The 24,806-nt window shown below is 33.9% G+C and overlaps 2 protein-coding genes across 2 annotated transcripts; both read right to left on the reverse strand.

The window, feature by feature from the left end:
• Positions 1 to 1,097: 1,097 nt before the first annotated feature.
• Positions 1,098 to 6,667, reverse strand: LOC126707241 (probable pectinesterase/pectinesterase inhibitor 12). The gene is made up of 3 exons (XM_050406828.1): positions 5,644 to 6,667; positions 2,360 to 2,968; positions 1,098 to 1,251 (listed from the first exon to the last, which is right to left on the reverse strand). Exons 1-3 carry the CDS (start codon positions 6,590 to 6,592, stop codon positions 1,157 to 1,159), a joined length of 1,653 nt encoding a protein of 550 aa, XP_050262785.1. The 5' UTR covers positions 6,593 to 6,667; the 3' UTR covers positions 1,098 to 1,156.
• Positions 6,668 to 12,104: 5,437 nt separating this feature from the next.
• On the reverse strand, positions 12,105 to 21,561 carry LOC126707168 (probable pectinesterase/pectinesterase inhibitor 12). The gene is made up of 2 exons (XM_050406767.1): positions 20,619 to 21,561; positions 12,105 to 12,808 (listed from the first exon to the last, which is right to left on the reverse strand). Exons 1-2 carry the CDS (start codon positions 21,559 to 21,561, stop codon positions 12,105 to 12,107), a joined length of 1,647 nt encoding a protein of 548 aa, XP_050262724.1.
• Between the last annotated feature and the right edge of the window lie 3,245 nt (positions 21,562 to 24,806).

The raw sequence follows: 24,806 nt of genomic DNA on the forward strand, positions 1-24,806 counted from the left end.
ATTGATAATTTGATTATATACCCTGAAAGCAAGGAAGAGCATGCTTTACATTTTTAAACATAAGTATTAATGATAATATTTTCCATGATAGCAAGATTGATTTCTAGATTATTATGTCGTGGTTGTGAAAAATTAATGATCATGAATATATGCTGATATAAATTAACAAGGCGAATTCCAAAACCTTAATTCCTTTCTCTAAATTGTTTAATCTCTTTACTGCTTTATATTATATATTTTGCTTAGTTTAATCATCTGCTTAGTTTATTTAATTTTGAAAAAAAAATCAATTTTAAAATTAAACTAGATTAGGATTAATTTGGTTAAGGTTAATCAATTTTCCTACATTCATACAAGTCCCTGTGGGTTTGACTTTGTTCTCGTCAAACTATACTTCGATACGGTTCGTACACTTGTGAGTACTTTAAAATTTCACAACAAATAGAAAATTATTTTGTTTGGTTAAGAAAAAAAAATAAGAGGAAAAAAAATTATGTTAGTATAAATATACTTTTATGCCCCTATCACATAAAAACAATAATATTTTATAAGGAAAAAAAAAAAAAAAAAAGCAACGTAAATAAAAACATAACTTTTAAGTTTAGGAAAAAAAAGGTAAAGCAACGTGAAGGGGTGGGGGGGAGAAGGGCACATGGATAATATTTCATCTAAGCCAAATTTCTCCCCAATTTGGGGAGAAATAAAACCTCCCAAAATTTGGCCCAGGGAGAAAACAATTCCCACCCCCACCTCCCCCAAAAAAAAAAAAAAAAAAATCACCCCACTTTTCTCTCCAAGCAATCTGCCCCTAAAGAACTCTATGTGATAGAGGTTTCCTAAGAACTTTAGAGGATCTTGATCTATAATCCCAACCCTCATATTAAATAAATTGGATAAGAAAATGGAGAGAATTAAGGCTTGGGGTAGAAAGTATTACCTTAGAAAAAGATTCATGAGAGAACTATATAATGCCTCTAAGTTACCTTACTCTTTATAGATAAATTACCATTATATGCATTTGAATTACCTACTATAGGAATTAGCTATCTCTGAGGATGTAAAATTATTTTGGCCATTCCATCGACACAAAACTAGAGAGAAAAAAAAAAAGGAAACAAATCCATTTAGTTAAAAGCCTCCTTATACTAGATCAAACTTAAACCCCATCATCGTAAGGAAATGAAGTGGAATCCAACCATTCATCACCAGTAATGAACTCTGACACTGTAAAATTATATGCATCAAAAATATCTGTAAGGTTGAATTTATTCAACCATCTAATTGGCTTTATTCCGTGCCAAATTTGCTTGTAATTCAGCATTTAGTAACCCTGTATTTAGGTGGGATTGTTGTAAGGGTAGTGAGTGAGATAGTGTGAAGATTGCTCAAGAGTGTGCAAGAAAACAGAGTGTCGCGGCTGGGACTCGCGACTGGACTCGCGGCTTCAACCCGCCAGAAGATGCACACGTGCCAAGCATGCTGGAAGATGAACAGTCATGCTAGCTGGAGCACTACAGGACAAAACAGGACAACTGGCCATACGGTTAACTCGCGACTGGAACTCGCGACTCAGTCAAGCCGCGAGGTCAAGCCGCGAGCCACCCCTGTTTTGGAAAAACCTGACGTTTCGCATTCCACTCCTCTTCAGTATAAATACCCTTTTAACCCACGATTGAAAGAGAGCTTCCAGAGAGAATTTTGAGAGAGAAACCCTAAAGAAAAACCAGATTGTTTCACCCACAATCTCTACCTTAGAGTCTCATCAAATTCCCTCACTCTCTTCCTCTCCATTGTCAAATCCTTGAGAGGCCATTATACCAAACCTGGTTCTCACCATTATCATCTCTGTGAGACAGTCGTTTGGAGTTCTGGGAAGCAGTTAGGAAGGAGCCAATATTCATTGGTTGATGCTACGGTGTTGTAGCGGAATCCGGGAAGCTAGAAAAGAAAAAGGTTCGGCGCAACCTCGTTGGAGCAAGAAGCTTGGAGGGCTTAGGTGCATTGGGTAGATTAGGCTTGGAGGGTCTATTGCTGTCCTTGTATCCCAACTGTATTTTCTAGTGGATTGATTACCGCTTGGAGGGCGGCGGAGAGGTTTTTCGCCGAGGTCTTCGGTTTCCTCTTCGATAACATATCTGGTGTTATCGCTGTGTTTGCATCTTCCTTCCTCTCTATCTCTGCCTTTACATTAATCTGCTGTGGTTTATTTTGATGTGGCTTAGATAGTTGTTTAATCAATTCCTTGTTATAGCATATGTTAAGTTTCCGCACACTAGTTGTTTAACATATTGCATGTGTTGATTAAATTGTTTTTTGGGGGTCTAAACGTTCAAAAGTGTTTTTGTACACGTTATTGAACTTACAATATCCATCACGTGGTACCCTGGCCATGTAACTCTATAATCTGTTGATGAGCCAAGCCCATAATTATCATATTCTCCATAATACAAAGTATCTAATCCTCGATCATCATCACTAGCCCATTGTGTCCACCCAGCTGGGTCAATGAAGTTGTCAATATACGACTCTAAGTAGACTGTTTGAGAGTACACTCTCCATGGCCTTCCTAGGTAGCTTTTGACACTACTAGAATTAGAGTATAAATCATTTGTACCCAAAATTGAACAATTCTGAAAGGAGATTCCAGTGTTTTCATCCAATGTGTCACGAGACTGTGCTGTGATAACCGTGAATTGGCCAGGCATTGGCATCCTGGACACAATGTTACATCCTTGAAATACCACTGCAGCATTCCCAAATATAAAATCTATAGTCCCAAATATGTCACACTCTCGGTAGAATTGTCGAAAGGAATGAACATACAGTGTATCTTGGAAACCACTAATGGAGCACTTGTACAATGCAACCAAGTCCGCATTTATTCTCAAGGCAACCGCTTGATACTTCTCTGCTCCAGCCTTATTCTCAACAGATATGTCTCGTGCTAGAAAGCCATTGCCAGATACCCCTGACGTTCAATTTATATTAGAAATTTTCTAAAGTTAGTACTAATTTTAGACTTTTTAGTACAAAAGCTTACAGATTGGGAATATGAGTGAACCACTTCAAAACATATATAAAGAAATTTCTAAATTATTTTTTGAGTGATGTTAACAATACTACAAATTTTGTTATATTACATTTATAAATTAATGAGTCACCAATCACAAAATACAAATAAGACATTCATTTATTATGTTTGTGAAACATATCAATCAAAAGTTAGGTCCTTTTGTAGTTGTACTTTGGTTATGTAATGTATTATAAACTCGGTTTAAAACACTAATATTACTATTTTCATGTGTGTTATAATAAATATTACCGTTTACTCAAAAAATAAATAAATAAATAAGGATGTTTATCCCACATTGGTTGTGTGCATTCAGTGTCTGCTTTTAATAACCCTAGACTACAACTACAAAAGTTAGATCTAACTTTTGTAGTTGTACTCTAATTATGTAATGTATTATAAACTCGGTTTATAACACTAATATTACTATTTTCATGTATCTTCTAATAAGTATTATTATTTACTCAAAAAAAAAGTTTATCCCACATTGGTTGTGTGTGTCTAGTGTCCGCTATTTATAACTCTAGTTTACAACTACAAAAGTTAGGCCCTTTTGTAGTTGTACTATGATTATGTAATGTATTATAAACTCGGTTTAAAACACTAATATTACTATTTTCATGTATGTTCTAATAAGTAATACTGTTTACTCAAAAAAAAAAAGGATGTTTATCCCACATTGGTTGTGTCACTGTTTATAACCTCAGTCTACAACTACAAAAGGAACATTTGTAGTTGTAATCTGATTATGTAATGTATTATAAACCCGGTTTAAAACACTAATATTAGTACCCGCTATTTATAACTCCAGTCTATAACTACAGAAGTTAGGTCCTTTTATAGTCGTACTCTAGTTATATATGTAATCTATATATATATATATATAACCGAAGCCTTTGCTAGCACCATAATTTTCCACGTCAGCACAATATTTAAAAAATAAAAAATAAAAAATAAAAACATTATAACACCTCAAAACCCTAGCAACTTTACCCTCAAAACCCTAGCCACCTTACCCCTCTCTCAAGTTAAGAAATATAAAGTCACAGTTTCTGCAAACTCTTCCTCTCCAAACATAAATATCAAATTCAACCCCTTTAATTTCTCTTTATATTTTTGAGGCTTCTATAGAGTTATAGTGAGTTATGCTGATTTTGTTTTTTGTGTGTGTGTATAGATGGTCATAATATTCCGGTATTCCAAGAGAAATTTGTGTTTTCGTTAATTGAAGGCCTTAAAGAGATAAGTGTTACAGTTTGAAACAGCAATACAAAAGATGATTTCATTGGAAGCGGAAAGTAATTACTTTGTCTCATATTTTTGTTTTTTGAATTGATTTTGTGTGCTTTTTAGACCCTTTTGGATCAATTTTGTTAATTGGGTTTTTTTTTTTTTTTTTTTTTTTTTTTTTTTTTAGGGTCCAATTGGGGAAGGTTCTTTCAAAGGGTTACGATGACCGCACTTGGTGTCTGTATACTAATAGTGGGGGGTAAGTGCTATAAATTACTAACCCTTTTAAGTGTATAATCTGTTTTTAAAATTATCTATAATATTTTGTCCTCCGAAAATTTTATCTCTTTAATTTTATTATATTGTGTTTCTTAAGCTATAGACAGATTTTCTTTGTTTCTTATTTTCAATAATAAATCATTTTATTGCAATACCGGTAATTGTTTGAGAAATCCAATATGTTCATATCTCTATAGAATAGAGAATAGTAAAAGCCAATTTTATTACAACTACTTAAATTGAGTTGACTTAATTCCGTACAATTACAAAGTATAGCATGAAAGATAATTGAATTAATTGTTGTAATTTTTATTTTCTTTCCATGTTTTGAATTTCCATGTTTTTATTGTTGATGAGAAATTAAGGCTCAGTTACATAATATGTGTAAATTCTTCAGAAGACTACTTTAAATAGTAAGTCAATGTGTCTCTTACATTTGGGTATTAGTTAAAATTATTTTCAAATGATTGTACCAATAAAAGTGAATGTATAAATTTTGTTTAACTATCCCGTGCATCGCACGGGTTAGCGACTAGTGTATTATAAACTCGATTTAAAACACTAATATCACTATTTTCGTATGTGTTCTAATAAGTATTACTATTTTCTCAAAAAAATTCATTATCACATCAACTTTTAAAGGTTATATAATAAAATTTGTAAAATTATTAAAATATTACTTATTTTTTTATGATCACCGACATCTCTACTTTGTAATACTCATGTAGTAAAATTTATAATATCTTTAACATCACTTAATTACTTCAATCTACCCCCAACAAATTAAATCATATATAGTGCTAAAAAACAATTAATAATAAGGGGCTACTTCATGACTATCTATTCTGGTTTATGTATTATGCCTTAGAACTTACAAGATTAAAAATCCCCCAAATTAAAAAGACTAAATTAACATTCAAAGGCGTGAGGGAAGGACGCAAAATATTAGATATATGAAAGTAAAACAGAGGCACGCACGCATGCAAGCAATTGAATTAATTAGCTGGTTTTATTTATTTATTTTTATTATTTATTTTTTTTTACTAAGAATTAGCTAAACATACCAAGAGTTGCAGATCTGAAAATGGTCCAGCCATCGCCCATACTTCTGTCACCAGTAATGAGAGTGACATCAGCTCCATCCCCGAGCAGAACAATATTGGGCTTGTAATCTGGGATTTCCACATTTTCGTCATAAACCCCTTGTTTAACATAGATAAATGTTCTCTCATTATAGCTATTGTTTGGAGCAAAATTGATAGCATCAGTGATTGTAGTGAAATTTCCAGTTCCATCAGTAGCCACAGTTAGGACATGGTCATATTCACTCTCCAATATCCGAGTCCGACTGTCTAATTTTCTTGAAATCCATGTTGGAACACCCATGTCCATGAGGCGCCTATTAGTATGGCCTTTTTGGCTAGACATAATTGAAAGAGAATTACTTACGTGCTTGTAAGTGTCATGTATGGAATTCAGTAGAGTTGGCTTCAAAGGACCCGAAGCTGAATCCAGGCCTTCCAAGCATGTGTTCTTGTTTGTGAGTGCTGCGCTAAGGTAAGCTCTTGCATCGGCTAGTTTCTGTTTATTATTGGGTGCATCATGGATTCGGGACACTGATCTTTGTAAAGCAGATAAGGTGATTTGATGGACTTCTTTGCAGTCCTGGATGGTTCCTCTTTGTTTTTCGATGATATTTGAGTGGCGTCCAGCATCCAAGAACAGATTGGAAAGGTTTTCAGACTCGGATATTGCGGTTTGGAGTGTTTGAAGGAGGTAGGTGATGATGTTTGGATTGATATTAATTGAGATACCGATGGAGAGCTTCAATGAGTCAAAACAGACATCTGGGTATGGTGTGGTTTTGCAGATAGATTTTATGGAGGACAAAGATTGGGAATATTGCAGAGAAGAAGAAGAAGAAGAAGAAGAAGAAAAGTTGAGAGCCCATGTTCTTGACAAGCTAATTGCAGAGAGGAGCAAAAAAACTTTCAGAATAATGAGGGAAGCCATTAGCCATCAAAGCAGTTTGCTGAGACAAACTGAAGTGAAAACCGACAGTGTTTAAAGGCCTCTAATTGTTGATACCCCCTTAAATTTAAACTTAAATTATGCCATTGGGAAAGTAACTTTGCATGTTTTTTTTTTTTTCATTTTGTCATTGAGTAATGAATTGGATCACAGACTTTGATGGCAAGGGGTAATATTAATGACAATGACCATGAAGGGGTGTGGTACAGTGGTATTGAGTAATGCACAAAATGCATTGAGCGTGAAGTTCAAGGTTCGAATTTAAAAATAGATTTATTTGAGACAGCTCAAGTTTATTAGTATCTCTTGTGGAGTTAGAAGGTTATGACTTATTGTGGTTCTCCTACATTCTAACTAAGCCCTGAACTTAATAGGTAGAGAGCTACCATACTAGCGTTTCAGATAAAATTGCCGCATTAGTCACCTTAGCTTTTTTTTTTTGTTCATTAAAAAAAATAATAATAATGACAATGGAATCCATATTTTGTTTTTTCTTTCACGGGATGTAGGTTTGGAAAGATCAATCAGGCCTGTCACGTTGAATACTTGGAACTTGGACAATGCACAGAAATGTTATATTTATATATTTTTGTCTATTTCTGCTCCATTTGGAGACCCTTTAAAAGATATTTTTCAGGACATCGTATGGAGTATTCTTCTTTTGGAGACAAAATGCAAGTGGGATTCTTCGTGTTTAAATGTCTATGTCTAAACTGAGTCAACTGATCAACTGTTCCTTTCCCCTTATAAATTTATTGGGATTTATTAAATGAAAAAATAAAAATAAACAAACAAATAAACAAGCATCTTTTCCTATGTCATAGTATTGGAATTGGGAATTACTGAATTAGAATTCTCTCAATTTCATGCAATTACCATTTTATTTCATTTATTTAACCATCTACTAATATGAAGCTATTTAAAATTTTAAAAAACATAATATTATATACACATATAAATTGTAGTATTTAAGTGGCTTGAAATTAATTAGAAGTTTGTACCTATCAAATATATAGAAATTTAACTTAATAAGAAAATCATAACCAAAAGATTAATTTAAATTCACATAACTTCATATTATAAAGCTCTTTATCAAGGAAGATAATTTTTATTATTATTAGGATACGATTTAATAAGGAAGAGTGCTCTTCCTCATAAAACTAGTTTTAAAGAAGAAAAATTGAAGTGTGAGAATATTGAATAATAAAAGGTTTTTGAATGACTAGGAAGTAAAAGCTCTAAAATATATTTTAAGAAAAGCTCAACTAAAGAAACTAGTAAAAGTATGGGTAGCTACGGGTTGGAAGGGAAATTGGGAAAAGACTTAAGGGACAAAAGGTAAACACAAGTAAAAAAACTACGGGTCAAAGACAAGAGTGGGGGGGGGGGGGGGGGGGGGGGGGGGGGGGGGCGCGTAATTTACTAGGCTCAACATCTGCCAAACGTGACAGACAAGCCTATTTGCAAATAAAGTTTGTGTCCCAATATCTGCCAAAGGGTGAGTTTGGTTCAACTTTTTGAAAAAGTGCATAATGAAAAAGTGAAGTTTTGTAAAAGTACATAATGAAAAAGTAGAGTTTCAAAAAGCTGAGTGTTTGGTAAAAATTGTTAAAAAGTGCATAATGAAAAAGCTGAGTGTTTGGCTAGCACTTATAAAAGTGGCTTTTTGGGGGATAAATGACCAAAAAGGACAATGTATATATAAGGGAATTTATTTCATACTTTTTTTTTTTTATGTGAGATTGTTTCATACCTAAATCAATTACTTCATCATACTTAAATCAATTTTTCTCTTTCTAAAAAAATTATTTTTTTCTTACCAATATTAGCTAATAATAACCTACTACTTAAGATTTATTGTGAAAGTATTGTAAAAATATTGTGATAAAAATTGATACTAATTTTAATTTGAACATACTATTAAAATTATTTTTTTCTCTTTCTAAAAAAATTATTTTTTCTCACAAGTGTTAGCTAATAATAACCTACTACTTAATATTTATTGTGAAAATATTGTGATAATATTTCCCTCTTTTTCATTTTTTTTCTCCTCCACTCACTTACCGCATTTTCTTCTTTTTTTTCTTTTTTTTTTCCCCTCTTTTTTTCCAGTCCACACACGTACCCCACTCTTGTCCTTTATTTCCTTCTTTCCTTTCTTTTTCTTTATCTCTTCTCCAAGGTTCCAGAACTCTCCAAGTTCCAGAACGTCCCAAAGAGTTCTCCATCTTCCTCTTTTTTTTTTTTTTTTTTTTTTTTTTTCTTAGCTCTTCGTCCTTTATTTCCTTCTTTCCTTTCTTTTTCTATATCTCTTCTCCAAGTTCCAAAACTCTCCAAGTTCCAGAACGTCCCAAAGAGTTCTCCATCTTCCTCTTTTTTTTTTTTTTTTTTTTTTTTTTCTTAGCTCTTCGTCTGCATGATTCTTTCCCTCTATCCCATCAAAACACACAAACTTAAAAGTCACACACACCACACCATTTGATTCTCATCAAACGAAGATAGAGGGGAAATCCAAAAGGGAGGAATGGGTCAGATCGGTGCTTGATCTCTGCCTTCACCGCTGCCTGTCTTCCTCTCCACCGTTGCTTGATCTCTTGCCCACTGCCAACGACATGCGGCTGAAATGGGTCAGCTCAGTTTTTTTTTTTTTTTTTTGGTTATGATTTCATTATTGGGTTCCTTTGTAAAATTGTGTAAAATTGGTTTGATTTTGTTGATTTTGTGTTTGGATTATCAAATGTTGAAATGGGTTGTGGTGGTAGATCGGTGATTGTTGGGTGGTGCTCTGTTTGTATTTGGTTGACCGGTGTTGGTCTGTAACAGAGGAGCGGAGAAGAGAAAAGGGCAAAGTTTATTGGTGATGGGTATTTCAGTATTTTCAATATTGCAACGGTAATAATACAAAACGCGCAGAGCGCGTTTTCATTTATGGACCCTCAGGGGTCCATAAGCCATTCCGCGTTTTCCCTCAGTTTTTTCTGAAAGTTCAAAACGCAACTTTTATAAAAAAGTTGCGTTTTGAGCTTACCAAACGCAAAACTGGGTTGAGCTTTTTTGAAAAAGCGCTTTTTGGTTTTCAAATGCTGAACCAAACGGGCACATGTTTAGATTCTTTTATGACGTGTATTTAATAGCCTTTTTAAGAAGACCCGTCTTCTTTTTATCTGACCCAACTGACTTATGAGTTATGAGCACACCCTACTACTGATCATTTACATGATAATTTTGACGAACAACTAACCACTCTGCGATTTAACAAAAGAAAAGAAAAAAAAAATACTCTGCGAATTAAGAAATTCTTTTTTTTTTTTTATTTTTATTTATACATGATACGAATATGTTTAATTTTTTTTTTTTTTTTTGAGAAAAATAAGTTCTTGAATTTGGGACTGTAGATCCATCAAAATACATGTTGTAACGGCTCTAATGCATTGGAGCAATAGAGTTAAGCCGTGTTCTAAACTTTTAGCAAGATGTTATTTGTATTTGCTATTTAATTGCAACCTTAAGTGTATTACGGAGTCTGAGTATTTTGTGGAGTCTGAGTATTTTGTGGAGTCATGCATGGATGTAAACGTTAGGCAGTGGGTTCAATTAGTTTGTTTTGGATTAGACACTGCTTTGCTTGTATTTAAATAGCTGTAATTATTTCCAATAAACATATGAGAGGATTTTAATCTAAGTTGGATCTCAATTAGTTCTTAGAGGTCAAGCTTTTTTCAGTCAAATCCAAACAAATCCATAGTTTATTTTTTGTTTCTTACTATGTATCAAGCCATAATTCTTTTTGCTTATTTTGCTCTAAGTATTTCTTTTCCTTTCAAAAATTGTGTATGCATCATCAATACGATAGAATTTTAACTTATTGACAAAAATTTTTATTAGTTGAGATAATTGAAATTCATACCCTGCTTGAAGCAATATTATTTATGAGGCCAGAGAATTTGTGGTCCCGGCCCACTTCCCGTTAGGGCTCAAGGTCCGCGTCGAGGAGAGTAGTTGCCGAGGACAAGTAGCGAAAGTCCCAATGGCCTAGGGAGTCAGCCGAGGATGACCCTGTCCTCGGCATCCCGAGGACTAAAAGAGAATAACGACACGTCATCAAAGACAGCCTCTAAAGCGCTCCCAGAAGAAAAGGCGAGTGGAATGGGACTCGCACGGGGGTGCAGTGTGGGATTGGATCAAGGAAAAGACGTCACCTTCGCATTGAATGCACCAACAAACATCCTAACCACATTGATGGAAAAAGAACCTTGAATAGTGTGGCTTCAGTTATTGCAACTAACAGAAAGTAGAGAGATGCGACTGATGGGACAGGCACTCGAATAGTTACCTGCCTGATCGACAGATGGAAGGTCAGGATTAACTGGGGAGGGCTATATAATGTAAGGGTTCATGCGCCAAAGGGGGGGGGGGGGGGGGGCTCAATGGACAAGATCTATGGACAAATTGAGTTCACCTCCATGCATCCACCATGAAAACCATGACTAACCACCGTCCGGTGACCAAGGCCTAGCCTTTCAGCCCACTCTCTACAAATTTATTGTTTGGGCCTTTAACGTTCGAACCCAACACACCAACTTGGGGTCGTTACAAATTGAGTCCTTACATTATTTTATATAAATTTATTATAGTCATTACTTTTATTATTATGCAAGAATGATAACAAATTATGTCAATAAAAAATGTTGTATTCCTATAATAATTGAACAATTAATCAAGACAAGAACCTGGGATGCATGAACAGGGATACATGTATAGGTACAGGTATAGGTATAAAACGGCAACACGAGCAATTTTTTAAAAATTATAATATAATATAGCATATTGGACATCATTATGATACAAATACAACACCCCAAATAAAATATCTATACATCCTAACATAAAACTGATAAAAGAGAAAGTTATATGAGAAAAAACAAATAGTAAGAGGGGGGGTGGTAATAATAATTTTTTTTTTAAAAAAATGATAGCATTTTCAATAATAAATTTGGCAAACTACTGTTTTAAAAATTGTTTAGCGTTAATGCTATTTTTTTTTAATAAAAAAAAGACGATTATCTTTCCAAAAGACAATTTTAGTGTTCAAAAGTGAATATCATTATTATTATTATTATTATTTACTTGAAATAATCTTTCTTTCTTTCTTTTGTGTGTAGATAAACTGAAACTTCATTTAAGAAAAAGAAAACTACGAAACAAAAGAAGAACAATCATCCCTATAAACATCAGCAATTAGATAAGGGAAATTGAACTTATTATAAGGAAAAGGGCTTCTAAGATTACCAACCAACTTACTAGTAGCATGGTTTAATCAATTGCCTTTGAGTCACAAGATTTTTGATAGATAAATCACCATTATAAGTATTAGAATGACCTAAAACACGATCTAATTAGATAACTTTAAGGAAGTAAAATTATTTTAGCCATAAGATCGAAACAAAATAGAGAAAAAGATAATTCCATTTATTTAAAGCCTCTTTATACTAGATTAAAGTTTAAACCCATCATCGTAAGGAAATGAAGTGAGATCCAACCATTCATCACCATTATTAATGAACTCTGACACAGTGAAATTATATGCATTTTTAGTATCCATTATTTGATGCCCTGGCCAAGAAACTCTACCATCTGTTGATGAGCCAGGCCCATCATTGTCATACTCCCCATAATACAAAGTTTTTGATACTTCATCATCATTATTGGACCCCTGCTTCCACCCAGTTGGATCAATAAAGTTGGCAATGTAGGATTCTAGGTAAACTGTCCGAGAGTACTCCCCCCATGGCCTTCCTAGGTAGCTTTTCACTCTGATAGAATTAGGATGCAAATCCTCTTCAGCAACAATCGAACAATTCTGGATGGAGATTCCAGTGTCCTCATCCGGGCTATCACGAGATTGTGCTGTGATAACTGTGAATTGGCTTGTGGTTAGTATTCTAGAAATAATGTTACACTCTTGAAATACAACTGCTGCATTCCCAAATATGAAATCTATAGTGCCCATTATGTCACACTCTCGGTAAAATTGTCGAAAGGAATGGACATACAATGTATCCTCATATCCAATTATGGAACACCTGTACAATGCTACAAAGTCTGCATTTACTCTCAAGGCAACTGCTTGATGTTTCTTTGCTCCAGCATTGTTCTCAATATATATGTCTTGTGCTAGAAAGCCATTACCAGACACTGCTGAAGTTCAATTTATTATATATTACTAATCAGTTACGAGTAAAATAAAAAGAGAAAAAATCCATTAGAAAAACTCTAAATTTAGTTTTAATTTAATAACCAAAGCTTGAAAAATAATGTGAAAAGAAATATGATTGATGTCACTTCAACAACATATAAATAAGTGTCTGGAGATTTTAGGGATGTCACGAATTTTGTTACACAATCTTTATAAATTGATATGTTACCAATTATCTTAGGTTCTAAGACTTTAGGAACTAATGTATCAGAACTTCAATCTGTAATATGTTGGCAAACCATGATCAAAATATAGAGTCTAGGTTTAGACTTGCTCAAAGTGTGTTTAATTGTAAAATTGGAATTGAGTAATTGGAGAAAGTACTGGACAAAATCTGCAAGGCTTGATCAATTGAAAATTAGACTCGTTCGATCAAAACTCGTGCAAAATTTTTTGTAGAATTTCTAATTCAGCCTAAGCCCATATGATGTCTAGGGTTTTGTGTTTTACTTCAAGTATAAAAAGAAAAACCCTAGCTACATTTTAGAAGTCTTTGGAGAGTTGTGTGTTGAATCTTTTGTGAGATTTAGAAGTGTTTACCTTCATACACACATATAGAGTTGTCAAGATCAAGGTTTATGTCAAGAACTTGATGATCTCTTCAGTTGTTGCACAAAAAACTTTAAAGAAGATTTAAAACCTTTGAGTGGAGTCTCAAAGTCGCAAATAGGGGAACTTATGGTTGCTGTAGATCAAGGAAAGAAGTGGTATGTGAACTCAGAGTTGTCATGTGGTCGTGGTAGTAAGCTTTATACTTGCGGTAGCAATAAGATGTTAATGGTCTAAATTATATTGTAAAAACTTCAATTCTTTCATAGTGGATCTATTTTACTTTGAGGATAACTAGGTTAAATCATCTCCGGGTTTTTTACCGATTTAGTTTTGCTGGGTTATCATATCATTGTGTTCTTCATTTTTCTGTATTGTTTACATGATATGATTTTATTATGTTAACCTAGAAGTAAATAATTTATCTAAGTAATCACTTGGCTAAATAGTTAGATTAAACAACTTGTGTTAAGGGGTCTAAAAACGTACAAGTGGTATCAGAATAGGTTAGCTCTTGTGTTTTTTAGATCTTTCGATCTAAGAGTTAATCCTTGACCCCTGTTGTCATGAAACACAGTCAATCTCTTGTGATCCCACCTCATTTTGATGGGAACAACTTTGACTACTGAAAAGTAAAGATGAAAGCATTCCTAAAATCTATTAATGAGAGAGTATGGAACTTCATGGAATACAGATGGGAGAAACCGACTACTCCTGTTAGTGAATGGTCAACTTCTCAAAAAGATGTAGCCGCTTTTAATAGCAAAGTCATGAATGCTATTTTTAATGCTGTTTCTTTAAAGGAATTTAAGAGAATCTCAAATGTTGAGATTGCTCATACTGCATGGAATATTCTCCAAACTGTGCATGAAGACACAAGGACAGTTAAGATTAATAAGTTGCAGTAATGAACTACCAGATTTGAAAGCATTAGAATGTCTGATGATGAGTGTTTTGATGAATTCTATGCTAAACTTAATTATATTGTTAATTTTGCTTATAATTTTGGTGAAATTTATGATCAACCTAAGATTGTTAAGAAGATTCTTAGATCCTCAACTAAGGACTTTAGACCCAAAGTGACTACCATTATTGAAAGCAAGGATGTGGACTTCATCCTTGTTGATGAGCTTGTAGGATCTCTCCAGTCCTATGAGCTAGACCTACCCAAAACAAACAAATCCAAATCAATGGATCTTAAGTTAGTTGATGATGTTGATGGGAATGAAATTTGATGATGAACTATTTTCTATAGAGATTGCATATCTTGCCAAGAACTTTAGAAACTTTCTTAGGAACAACAACATAAGGGTAAAAGGTAAAAATAATGTTAAACTTAGGAATTTTAAAAGGAATGAGTCAACTAAAGTTAACAATACTGATAAATCAAAAGAGAAAGTTGGTCAAACCTCTAATAATTCTATAGGTCAACAATGTTTTAGTTGTCAAGGGTATGATCATGTGAAATATGAATATCCTACATTATTGAGGTCAAAGGGTAAAGTTATGACTGTAACTCTTAGTGATGATGAAGTTTCTAATCACGAGTCTAGTAGTGATGAAGATGGAAACTTCATTACTTTCATAGCTACTACTGTAGTTGATGAAAGTGTTGTGGTTGAAGAGACCCCTTCTGATGGGGAACTCTCTAAGTATGCTGACTTGCAAGAAACTTTTAATAAGCTATGCAATGTTGACGCAAAGGATGCAATGAGTGTAGATTTAGATTTAAAGGAGAATGCCTCCCCAAGAGTTAGACTGTCAAACTAGTAGAAGTTACACCACTTCCTAAAAAGATTAAGTTTGATCTTAAAGAGTCTAAGCCTAAGAATCTTAACCTCCTTAAGGATAAAAAGCATGATAAACCTTTGTAGGTTTGTCATTTTTGTAGAAAGGCTGGGCATACTCGCCCAAACTGTTTCAAGTTGCAAGCTGCAAAGCAAGCAAATAAGCTAAGAGTACATGTGCCTCAAACACAAGATCCTATGATACTTATTGGTGAATTGGTAAATGATCTAAACTTTTATACCAATCCTAGAGTTGCACATCATTCTAATATGAATAATAACTCCAAAGCCAGAGTTACATCTAAGAAGTTTTGGATGCAAAAGGCTTAATCAAATTGAGTCTTTTTGACATGGTCCTTGTACTTCATCTCAATACTTTTTGTGACCATTCTTCTTTTGATGTTTTATTTCTTTTCGCTTTTACGATTTACATTGCATTATATTCATGCATTTCATATTAGGTTGTTTTTGTTATTTCTTTTACTAAAAATAAATAAATAAAATAAAAGAGGAAGGAGGGATATGTTTTTGTATTATATATCTTGGATTTATAGTTGAGGTTAGCCATATTTTGTTTCATAACATGCTTGTGTACCTTGTTTAGTTTGGATGAGCTTATTTTTCTGCACTATGCTAGTTTTAGCTATGTAGTGCATGTTGTGTGGGAGTTGTTTATAGTTCTTGATCACATGATCTTGATTTTGAAGTCACATGATTTTGATTGTTAGGACAAAAAAAATCCCAAGAGAAAGGCATAAATAACCATTTCACTACTGTTTACTAGCCAATCATGAACACCTTAATGTATATCGTAAAATTTTGTGCTCGAGAAAGCGTAGCATAAGCACAAAAAGAAAATAAGGTGTAGCCTTGGAATAATAATGAAACTGGTGTGTACATTATGTGACTATAATAAAGATTACACAAAGAAATAAAATTTTTGTGTACATTATCAGGCTAAAATAACAATCATCAAAATGAAATAAAAATAGTGTGTGCATTATAATGCTAAAAAAGTTACAGGATTGCAAGCTTATTTTCTAAGAGATGCGAGAGTTATATGATATAACTCTTTAGATAATAGTCACATTCAAACGTATGTGATGAATAATGCAGAAATTGTGATTAATTACTATCTACATATTACCTCACATGTATCTCATGCTGTTACTAGTTGCACATACTACACAAATTATTCTTTGCTAAACTTAGAACATGAAATTGAGTGTGAAGTTGGTTTGGCCATCCAAGATTATATTTTCCTTGATTTTGATACAAAACATGTTTATTGATTAAGTTTTGGGGACAAAAAGTGTAAAAATCATATTTTTGGAAGATCAGGGTTGAATTCAAATATTTTTTGAAACACTTTTAAACTCATAATCATGCATTTTATTTATGAAATAAATTTTTTTGAGTGGTTTCTGCATAAAACTTCCTTTGTTTTCCAAAAATTTCAATTTCCCAGATTTTCAATTGATCGAATATATTTTTTGACTGATCAAAAATGCGTTAAAAATTTTGGTTTGAATCTGCCTGGCTCAATTGGTGCCTGATCAATCAAATTTATTTTTCGATCAATCGAACCCCCATTTTGACCGATCGAAATTCGAAAGTTTAGTTTTTTAAAACGCTTCTCCCTCACGTGTTCTTCACTATTTCAAAAGCTTTTCAGACTTTTTCTCTCTTTCTCACTTCAACCGATCCAATCTAAGGGATTTTTGTCTTTTTCTTCCACAAATTTCTCTAAAGTTTTTGTCCTCAAGCATTGGTAAGACTTTTATACCCTTTCTTTTTCAATTTAATTGCATGTTTCGTGCATTTTTATGCACTTTTCTTGAAAATTTCGAACATAGGAATTTAGGGATTTTTGTTCATTTCAATTGTTTTTAATCATTTTTGTTCAATGGGTTTTTGTTCTTAGATGTTATACATGTGATCCTCATGCATTAATTTGATCGATTTTGTGATTTGAGGAGAATTGAAAAATCTAGGGCTTGGAACTTTGAGAAATTGGAGTTTTTGTTCAATTGGACTATAATTGATGAATTTGACTTGTGTAATTGATTGATTAATTCATTATATGATGTTTTATACCTACTATAATGGTTAATTGATTAATTTGGTTTAATTTTTGAAATTGGGTTTTTGAAATTTGGGGTTTTTGGACTAAAACTCTATGTTCAAGTCAATTGTTGTTTTATAAAGTGAAATTGAACAAATTTTAATGCATTAGAGCATGCATCATATGTGCATTCCTTACATGCAACATATAGATTGTTAGTTGATATTTTTTTGTGCTTTAACCCTCTCTAATGCAATCTGTCCTTAGTTTCTCTTTGTTTTTGTTTTCCTTTCCTTTAAACTCTTAGCATCATGGTTAGGAAGACTAGAGCTAAGAAAACCCCACCCCATCTACTCCTGTGTTTCAAAGTGATAGGTTTAGGTCCATAAAAAACCAAGAAACTTATGAGAAGCTTAATATCTTTAGACTGGTATGGGTTGATAGTAAGGTAATTTTAGATGAGGTTGATCCTGAGATATGTAGGAATTTTAAGCGTAGGGGTTGGTTACCACTCTTAAAGGTAGAGCATCCTCCTCCGACTGAGTTGGTTAGGGAGTTCTACTCGAACCTCTTTGTCCACTCTGATGATCCCAACATTCAGTTTGTGAAGAGTTGGATATGAGGTAAAGAGTATGTCATTACTCCTGAGGTAGTGGCCTCTACTCTTAGTGTACCTTTGGTACAGCAGCCCATGTACCCTTACACTGAGACCCCTCACCTTGATGACATTATGTCACTCATCACCAGTACTTCCATTAGTTAGGGTACTGATCCTCGTGTCACCTCTCATGAGCTTACTGAGCTCAACTATCTATTTTTAGGATTTCTTGTCATTGTATTCGGGCTATATCTCATCTTCATACTATCCCCATTAAGAGATGTGCGTTATTGTACACTCTCGTCACTGATGCTCCTATGAGTTTTTTCACTCTTTTCATTCGCTCACTTGTTAAGGTTCATAGGAGTAGTGCCAAATCCCATGGCTTGTTCTTTCCGGTCTTTATTCATAGGATTCTTTTAGACTTAGGATTAGAGGACTTTCTCGCATCCGAGCCCGTACATATCATAGCTCCTATAGGTGCCACCTTCCTTAGGCAAAGAGCATCTCAGTTGAAAGCTAGCTCTAAGCGCCCTAGAGTAGAGTCTTTTACAGGTGATGCATCTCGGCCTCCTCCATCTGGTGACCCTTCTACTGAGGCGTATGTAGACCCTATAGCTACTATGGATCCTCCATCATCTACATTGAGCGACTCTTCCTTGTGTAGTATTCTGGGTACTATTATAACCGTTTAGGCGGTGCATGGATGGCTTCTGTTGGATGTGCTCAATGAGCTTCATGCTTTGCGAGTAGATTTGGTGGATGCTAGAGGTTCTACTTCACAGGCTCCACCCTTTGATGAGTCATGATTGCCCCTTGGCAATTCATCACAAAAAGGGGCAGTACATATTCATGGAGATAGGGGGAGTTATGTAGATGTTATCTAGGATTTTTGATGTATTTAGTTTATTTTGGCTTATGATGTATTTCATTTTGGCTTTGATATATGGGTTGTATATGTTAGGGGGAGATATTATGTTTATGTGTTTTTTTTTTTTTTTTTTTTTTAATTTTATGTTTCTTGTTTCACATATGGTACATTGATTATTGATTTATATTATGAGGTTATTCATCGTATATGTCTTTTATTTTATGTTTTGTAAAATGAAGAGTTTAATTTGTTCTACTTGTATTTTCCACACGTGCGTTTATGTATTTGTTGAGTGTTTCAGGAATTTACAAGTTAATTCAGTCGTGGCAGCTGTCTACTTTTGCAACTAATAGACAGTGGTTTAGGTTGAATTGTAATTAGGGCTTTTTGAAATGAATGGGTTGTTTTTACTTTGAGCATTTTATTTTTGTAATGTGTTTTGTCACAGATTGCCAAAGGGAGAGTTTGTTAGGTTCTAAGACTTTAGGAACTAATGTATTAGAACTTTAATTTATTATATATTGGCAAATTATGATCAAAACATAGAGTCTAGATTTAGGCTTGCTCAAAGTGTGTTTAATTGTAAAATTGGAATTGAGTGGTTGTAGAAAGCATTGGACAAAACCTGCAAGGCTCAATCGATCAAAAATTAGATTCATTCGATCGAAACCTGTGCAGATTTAATTTTCTGCAGAATTTCCAATTCAGCCCATATGACGTGTAGGGTTTTGTGTTTTACTTCAAGTATAAAAAGAAAAACCCTAGCTATGTTTTAGAAGTCTTTGGAGAGTTGTGTGTTGAATCTTTTGTGAGATCTAGAGGTGTTTACCTTCATACACACATATAGAGTTGTCAAGATCAAGATTCACATCAAGAACTTGATGATCTCTTCAGTTGCTGCACAAAAAACTTTAAAGCAGATTTGAAACCTTTGAGTGGAGTCTCAAAGTCACAGGTAGGAGAACTTGTGATTGTTGTAGATCAATGAAAGAAGTAGTCTGTGGACTCGGAGTTGTCACATGATCGTGGTAGTAAGTTTTCTACTAGAGGTAGAAATAGGATGTTAGTGGTCTAAATTCTATTGTAAAAATTTCAATTCTTTCATAGTTGATTTGTTTTATCTTAAGAATAATTAGGCTAAATCATCCTCGGATTTTTTACTAATTAGGTTTTCCTGGGTTATCGTATCGTTATATTCTTTATTTTTCTGCATTGTTTACATGATATGATTTTATTGTATTAACCTACAACTGAATAATTTATCTAAGTAATCATTTGGTTAAATAGCTAAGTTAAACAACTTGTGTTAAGGGGTCTAAAAACGTATAAATTACAAAAAAGTAATTTAAGACATTCATTTTTGTGCTTTTGAAATCCACTAATAACATTCGTTATTGCATCAATTTGTATAAGTTATGTAATAAAATTTGTAATATATATATATATATATATTCCTTATTTTTTGCTATAGGTATCACTTTTAGTTTGTGATGCTCATGTAATAAAATTTATAATATTCCTAAAATAAGTTAATTACATAAGAATATTCCAATAAATTAAATCATAATTAGTTATCAAACTTAAAATTTATAGTTTTATTGGCACATCTTGGTGCTTCAACAGTGATGACCACAATTCATATCTTTTCTTTATAATTATGAAATAAAAAATAAAAAATAACTAATTAATATGAGAACGACTATCTATTCTGATTTATGTATTGTCCCGTACAACTTATAAGATTAAAAAATACAAATAAAAAAGAAGAAGAATATTATTAACATAAAAAAGAGTAAAGGGAAGGACACAAAATATTAAATATATATAAAAGTAAAACGAAAGGCATGTATGCAATATAATTTAGTTAATTTGCTAAACATACCAAGAGTCGCAGATCTGAAAGTGGTCCAGCCATCGCCCACACTTCTGCTACCAGTAATTTTAGTGGCATCAGTTCCTTCTCCATGCAGAAAAATGTTTTGCTTGTAACTTGGGATTGCCACATTTTCCTCATAAACCCCTTGTTTCACATGGATATGTGTTCTATCATTGCTATTGTTTGGAGCAAAGTTGACAGCATCAGTGATGGTGGTGAAGTTTCCAGTTCCATCAGCAGCCACAGTCAGCACCTTACTCGGGTCATATTTACTCTCCAATATCCGAGTCCGACTCTTTGATTTCTTTGAAATCCACGTTGGAACACCCATCTCCATGAGGCGCCTTTGATTATGGCTTTTTTGGCTAGACAGAATGGAAAGAGCATTACTTACATACATGTATGTGTAATCTATGGAACTTAGTAGGGTTGGCAGCAAAGGACCCGCAGCTGAATCCAAGCCCTCCAAGCATGTGTTCTTATTTGTGAGTGCTGCGCTAAGGTAAGCTATTGCATCGGCTAGTTTCCGTTGTTTAATGGGTGCGTCGTCCTGGATTAGGGACACCGATCTTTGTAAACAAGACATGGTGATTTGTTGGAGTTCCTCGCAGTCCTGTATGGTTCCTGTTTGATTTTCAATGATATTGTCTGAGTTTCCAGCATCCAACAACAGATTGGAAAGCTGTTCAGACTCAAATATTGCGATTTGGAGGGTGTAAAGGAGGAAGGTGTTGATGTTTGGACTGATCTCAATTGAGATATTGATTACGATGGAGAGTTTCACCGAGTCAAAACAGACATCTGGGTATGGTGTGGTTTTGCAGATGGAGTCTATGGAGGACGAATTTTGGGAATATTTCATATAAGAAGAAGAGTTGAGAGCCCATGTTCTTGACAAGCTGATTGCAGATAGGAGCAAACAAAGTTTCAGAATATTGGAGGAAGCCATCAAAGTTTGATGAGATAAATTGGTTTGTACTGACACAGATTAAAAAGGCCTAACTAAATAATGCATAACACGTGATATTATGGACAGTGTGTGTACGTGGTTTATAATATCAATGTCATTTCAAGCACATTTTTAAATTTAAAAAAAAAAAAAAAAAAAAAAAAAAAAAAAACTTATTTGTTTATTTTTTTCTCCCAACGTTTATTTGATCAGGATTCAGGAGTGATGGGTGGAAGACCGAAGACCCGAAGTTCCCCTTAAAATTTGTTTTTCTTCAAAGTTCTTATGAGGGACTGGCAAATGCAATTATGCAAGTAGGAATCTTGGTGCTTAATTAAATGGGTAATCGATCAACTGTTCTCTTCCTCCTTTCAGATTGTGAAACCATTTACACTATAATATAATTCACACTTTGTTCATATAAACTTCACATTTTTTTTTTTTTTTTTTTACGATAAATGACTTTTTTTTTCTTTTTTTAAGAATGTATACATTTAACCATGCTTTCTTTTCCGGTCAACCCTTGTCCCATAGCTTCCCCCTTTGTTTACTCTTAATGGGAATAGGTTTTTCCTTTTTGGTACGCACAATTTGACCTTTTCTCATGAGAAACAATTACCTCTTGTGGGAATAGGTTTTTCCTTTTTGGTATAGAATGAAATGAATTAGAGTGGATAGGTTATAAATGAATGGAATGTGGAGGACTATATTATTTTCTTTTGTTTGGTGTGTTTTGGAGTTGCATAAGAGAAGGAATGGAAAGAAGAGATATCATACTTGCACCTCTAATGGTTCAGTGAAGATATTGTTGATTTTGTGTTTTTATTGTGTGTATCCATTTAATAGTCATAAATGTGGCTTGCTAAGGAGATTTTAGCTTTTATTTTCATAATTTTTTTTTAAATGATTTGATATTGGATATTTTTTAAATAGTATAATTTTTTTTTTTAAAATGATTTGATACTGGATTTTTTTTTAATGAGATTATTATTACAAAAAAGAATATAGTAACTAAATGCTCATGGAAAACAAGCAGCAGCAGGAAAAAAAAAGCCCAACCCGTGACCCGACCCGAGACCCAGAAAACCGACCCGATTTCAGACCCGATTTTCCGGGACGGGTCGGGTTTCAGACAGACAAACCCGATTTCTGTAGGGTCGGGTTTCGGGTCATAGTAAACCCGACTCGAACCGACCCAATATCAGTCCTAAGTAAAAGTATGGGTAGCTACGGGTTGGAAGGGAAATTGGGAAAAGACTAGGCTGTGTTTGAATTGGGTGAAAATTGTTTCCGGAAATCATTTTCCGTAAAACCGGAGTGTTTGGCTGTCACGGAAAATATCATTTTCCAGAAAATGACTTCCAGTTGACCACTATTTTCACCTTTGACCCAGAAATCATTTACTCCCCTCATTTTCACTTCAAATTACTTACGGAAAAGAGAGAGAGAGAGAGAGAGAGAGAGAGAGAGAGAGAGAGAGAGAGAGAGAGAGAGAGAGAGAGAGAGAGAAGAGAGAGCCCAGATCAGAGAGAGAGAGGCCAGATCGCGCCGTGCCGCGCCGACGAGCGGCGTGATCGACGATCGCGCCGCTCGTCTGACGATCGCTCTGCACCGACGAGTGGCACGGTGCACGATCGCAATTGTCGATCGAGCGGCGCGATCGACGAGCACGCTCGTCTCTCGTCGATCGTCGATCGAGCGGCGCGATCGGCGATCGCAATCGATGAGCGCGCTCGTCTCTCGTCGATCGACGAGCGCGCTCGTCGATCGACGAGCAGCGCGATCGCGATCATCGATCGCGCTGCTCGTCCGACGAGCGTTTTGCCGGATTTGATGCATTTTCTAGTAAAATGTTTAAATGAACCAAACACCAAAATTAATTTTCTGTAAAATGAATTTTGTGACAGCCAAACACATGAAAACGTTTTCCTTTCCGGAAAATAGAATATTTTCCGGAAATGGTTTTACGCAAACCAAACACAGCCTTAGACAAAAGGTAAAAACAAGTAAAAAAACTATGGGTCAAAGACAAGTGGGGAGGGGGAGGGACCAAACCTTGTGTTGTGGGGCAACTCAGCATTACTTTTACCTGCATAGTTCTGCCTTTACATGGACGACAGTACATAATGTGCAAAATATTCGTGCAAAAATAATCTTGAAAATAAATTTTTTATTATTAAAAAGATAATGCCATACAATTACGTTTTAGGGCATTAGTCCTAAACATCACATGTAAAAAACACATTTAATTTACATCATGCAATTCAAACGTATGTATTAAGCTGCTTGGTGCAAATAAGGTGTATAGTGTGTAAGTTTCACTATATTAAGCACAAACTATGATATATAATTAAAATAAATATATTTATAAATAATAAATTTACATTTAAATTATTTGAAACTTTAATAACAGAATTTTTGTTTGAAGTATAATTTTCAATTTTTTGAAACTTAAGTAATGGAGTGTTTTATCTAAACCTTTTTTTTTTTGGAGAGTGGTGTTTTATCTAAACTTATCCTAACAATTATGAGGTCACTTGCCATTTTGGTCATAAGTTTATATTTAAAAATAAACTACCTTGATAATTAATGAGAGTCTAGCCACTACTTGTTACAAAAAAGGTAGGTTTTTTTCACAATTATGGCTCCCATGACTCCATTTTTTAAATAATCAAATACTTTAAATACTGTTTACCAAGAGTCTTATAATTCAATTAATCCCACCCCAACTATCCAATTATAAATTAAAAAAAAAAAAAAAAAGAGAGAGAGAGGAGAGAATGAAGGCATCCTTATTATTCCTCCTCCTATAGTGTTTATTTATTTTTAGAAAATCTAAGTACACAATTTTTCTACAACTTTTGGCAAATATATATATTTTTTCTATGTCGTTTCCTCTTTACGGGAATAAGATTTTTCCTTTTTGTACACAAAACTTGAAATTGTGAAAAAAACGTGACAGACAAACCGATTTGCAAATAAAGTTTGTCCCAACATCTGCCAAACTCTCACATGTTTAGATTCTTTTATGACGTGTATTTAATAGCCTTTTTAAGAAGTCCCGTCTTCTTTTTATCTGACCCAACTGACTTATGAGTTATGAGCACCCCCTACTACTGATCATTTACATGATAATTTTGACGAACAACTAACCACTCTGCGATTTAACAAAAGAAAAGAAAAAAAAAATACTCTGCGAATTAAGAAATTTATTTTATTTTATTTTATTTTTATACATTATACGA

The sequence above is a fragment of the Quercus robur genome, chromosome 11 (genome assembly GCF_932294415.1).
Source record: "Quercus robur chromosome 11, dhQueRobu3.1, whole genome shotgun sequence".
NCBI lineage: Eukaryota > Viridiplantae > Streptophyta > Magnoliopsida > Fagales > Fagaceae > Quercus > Quercus robur.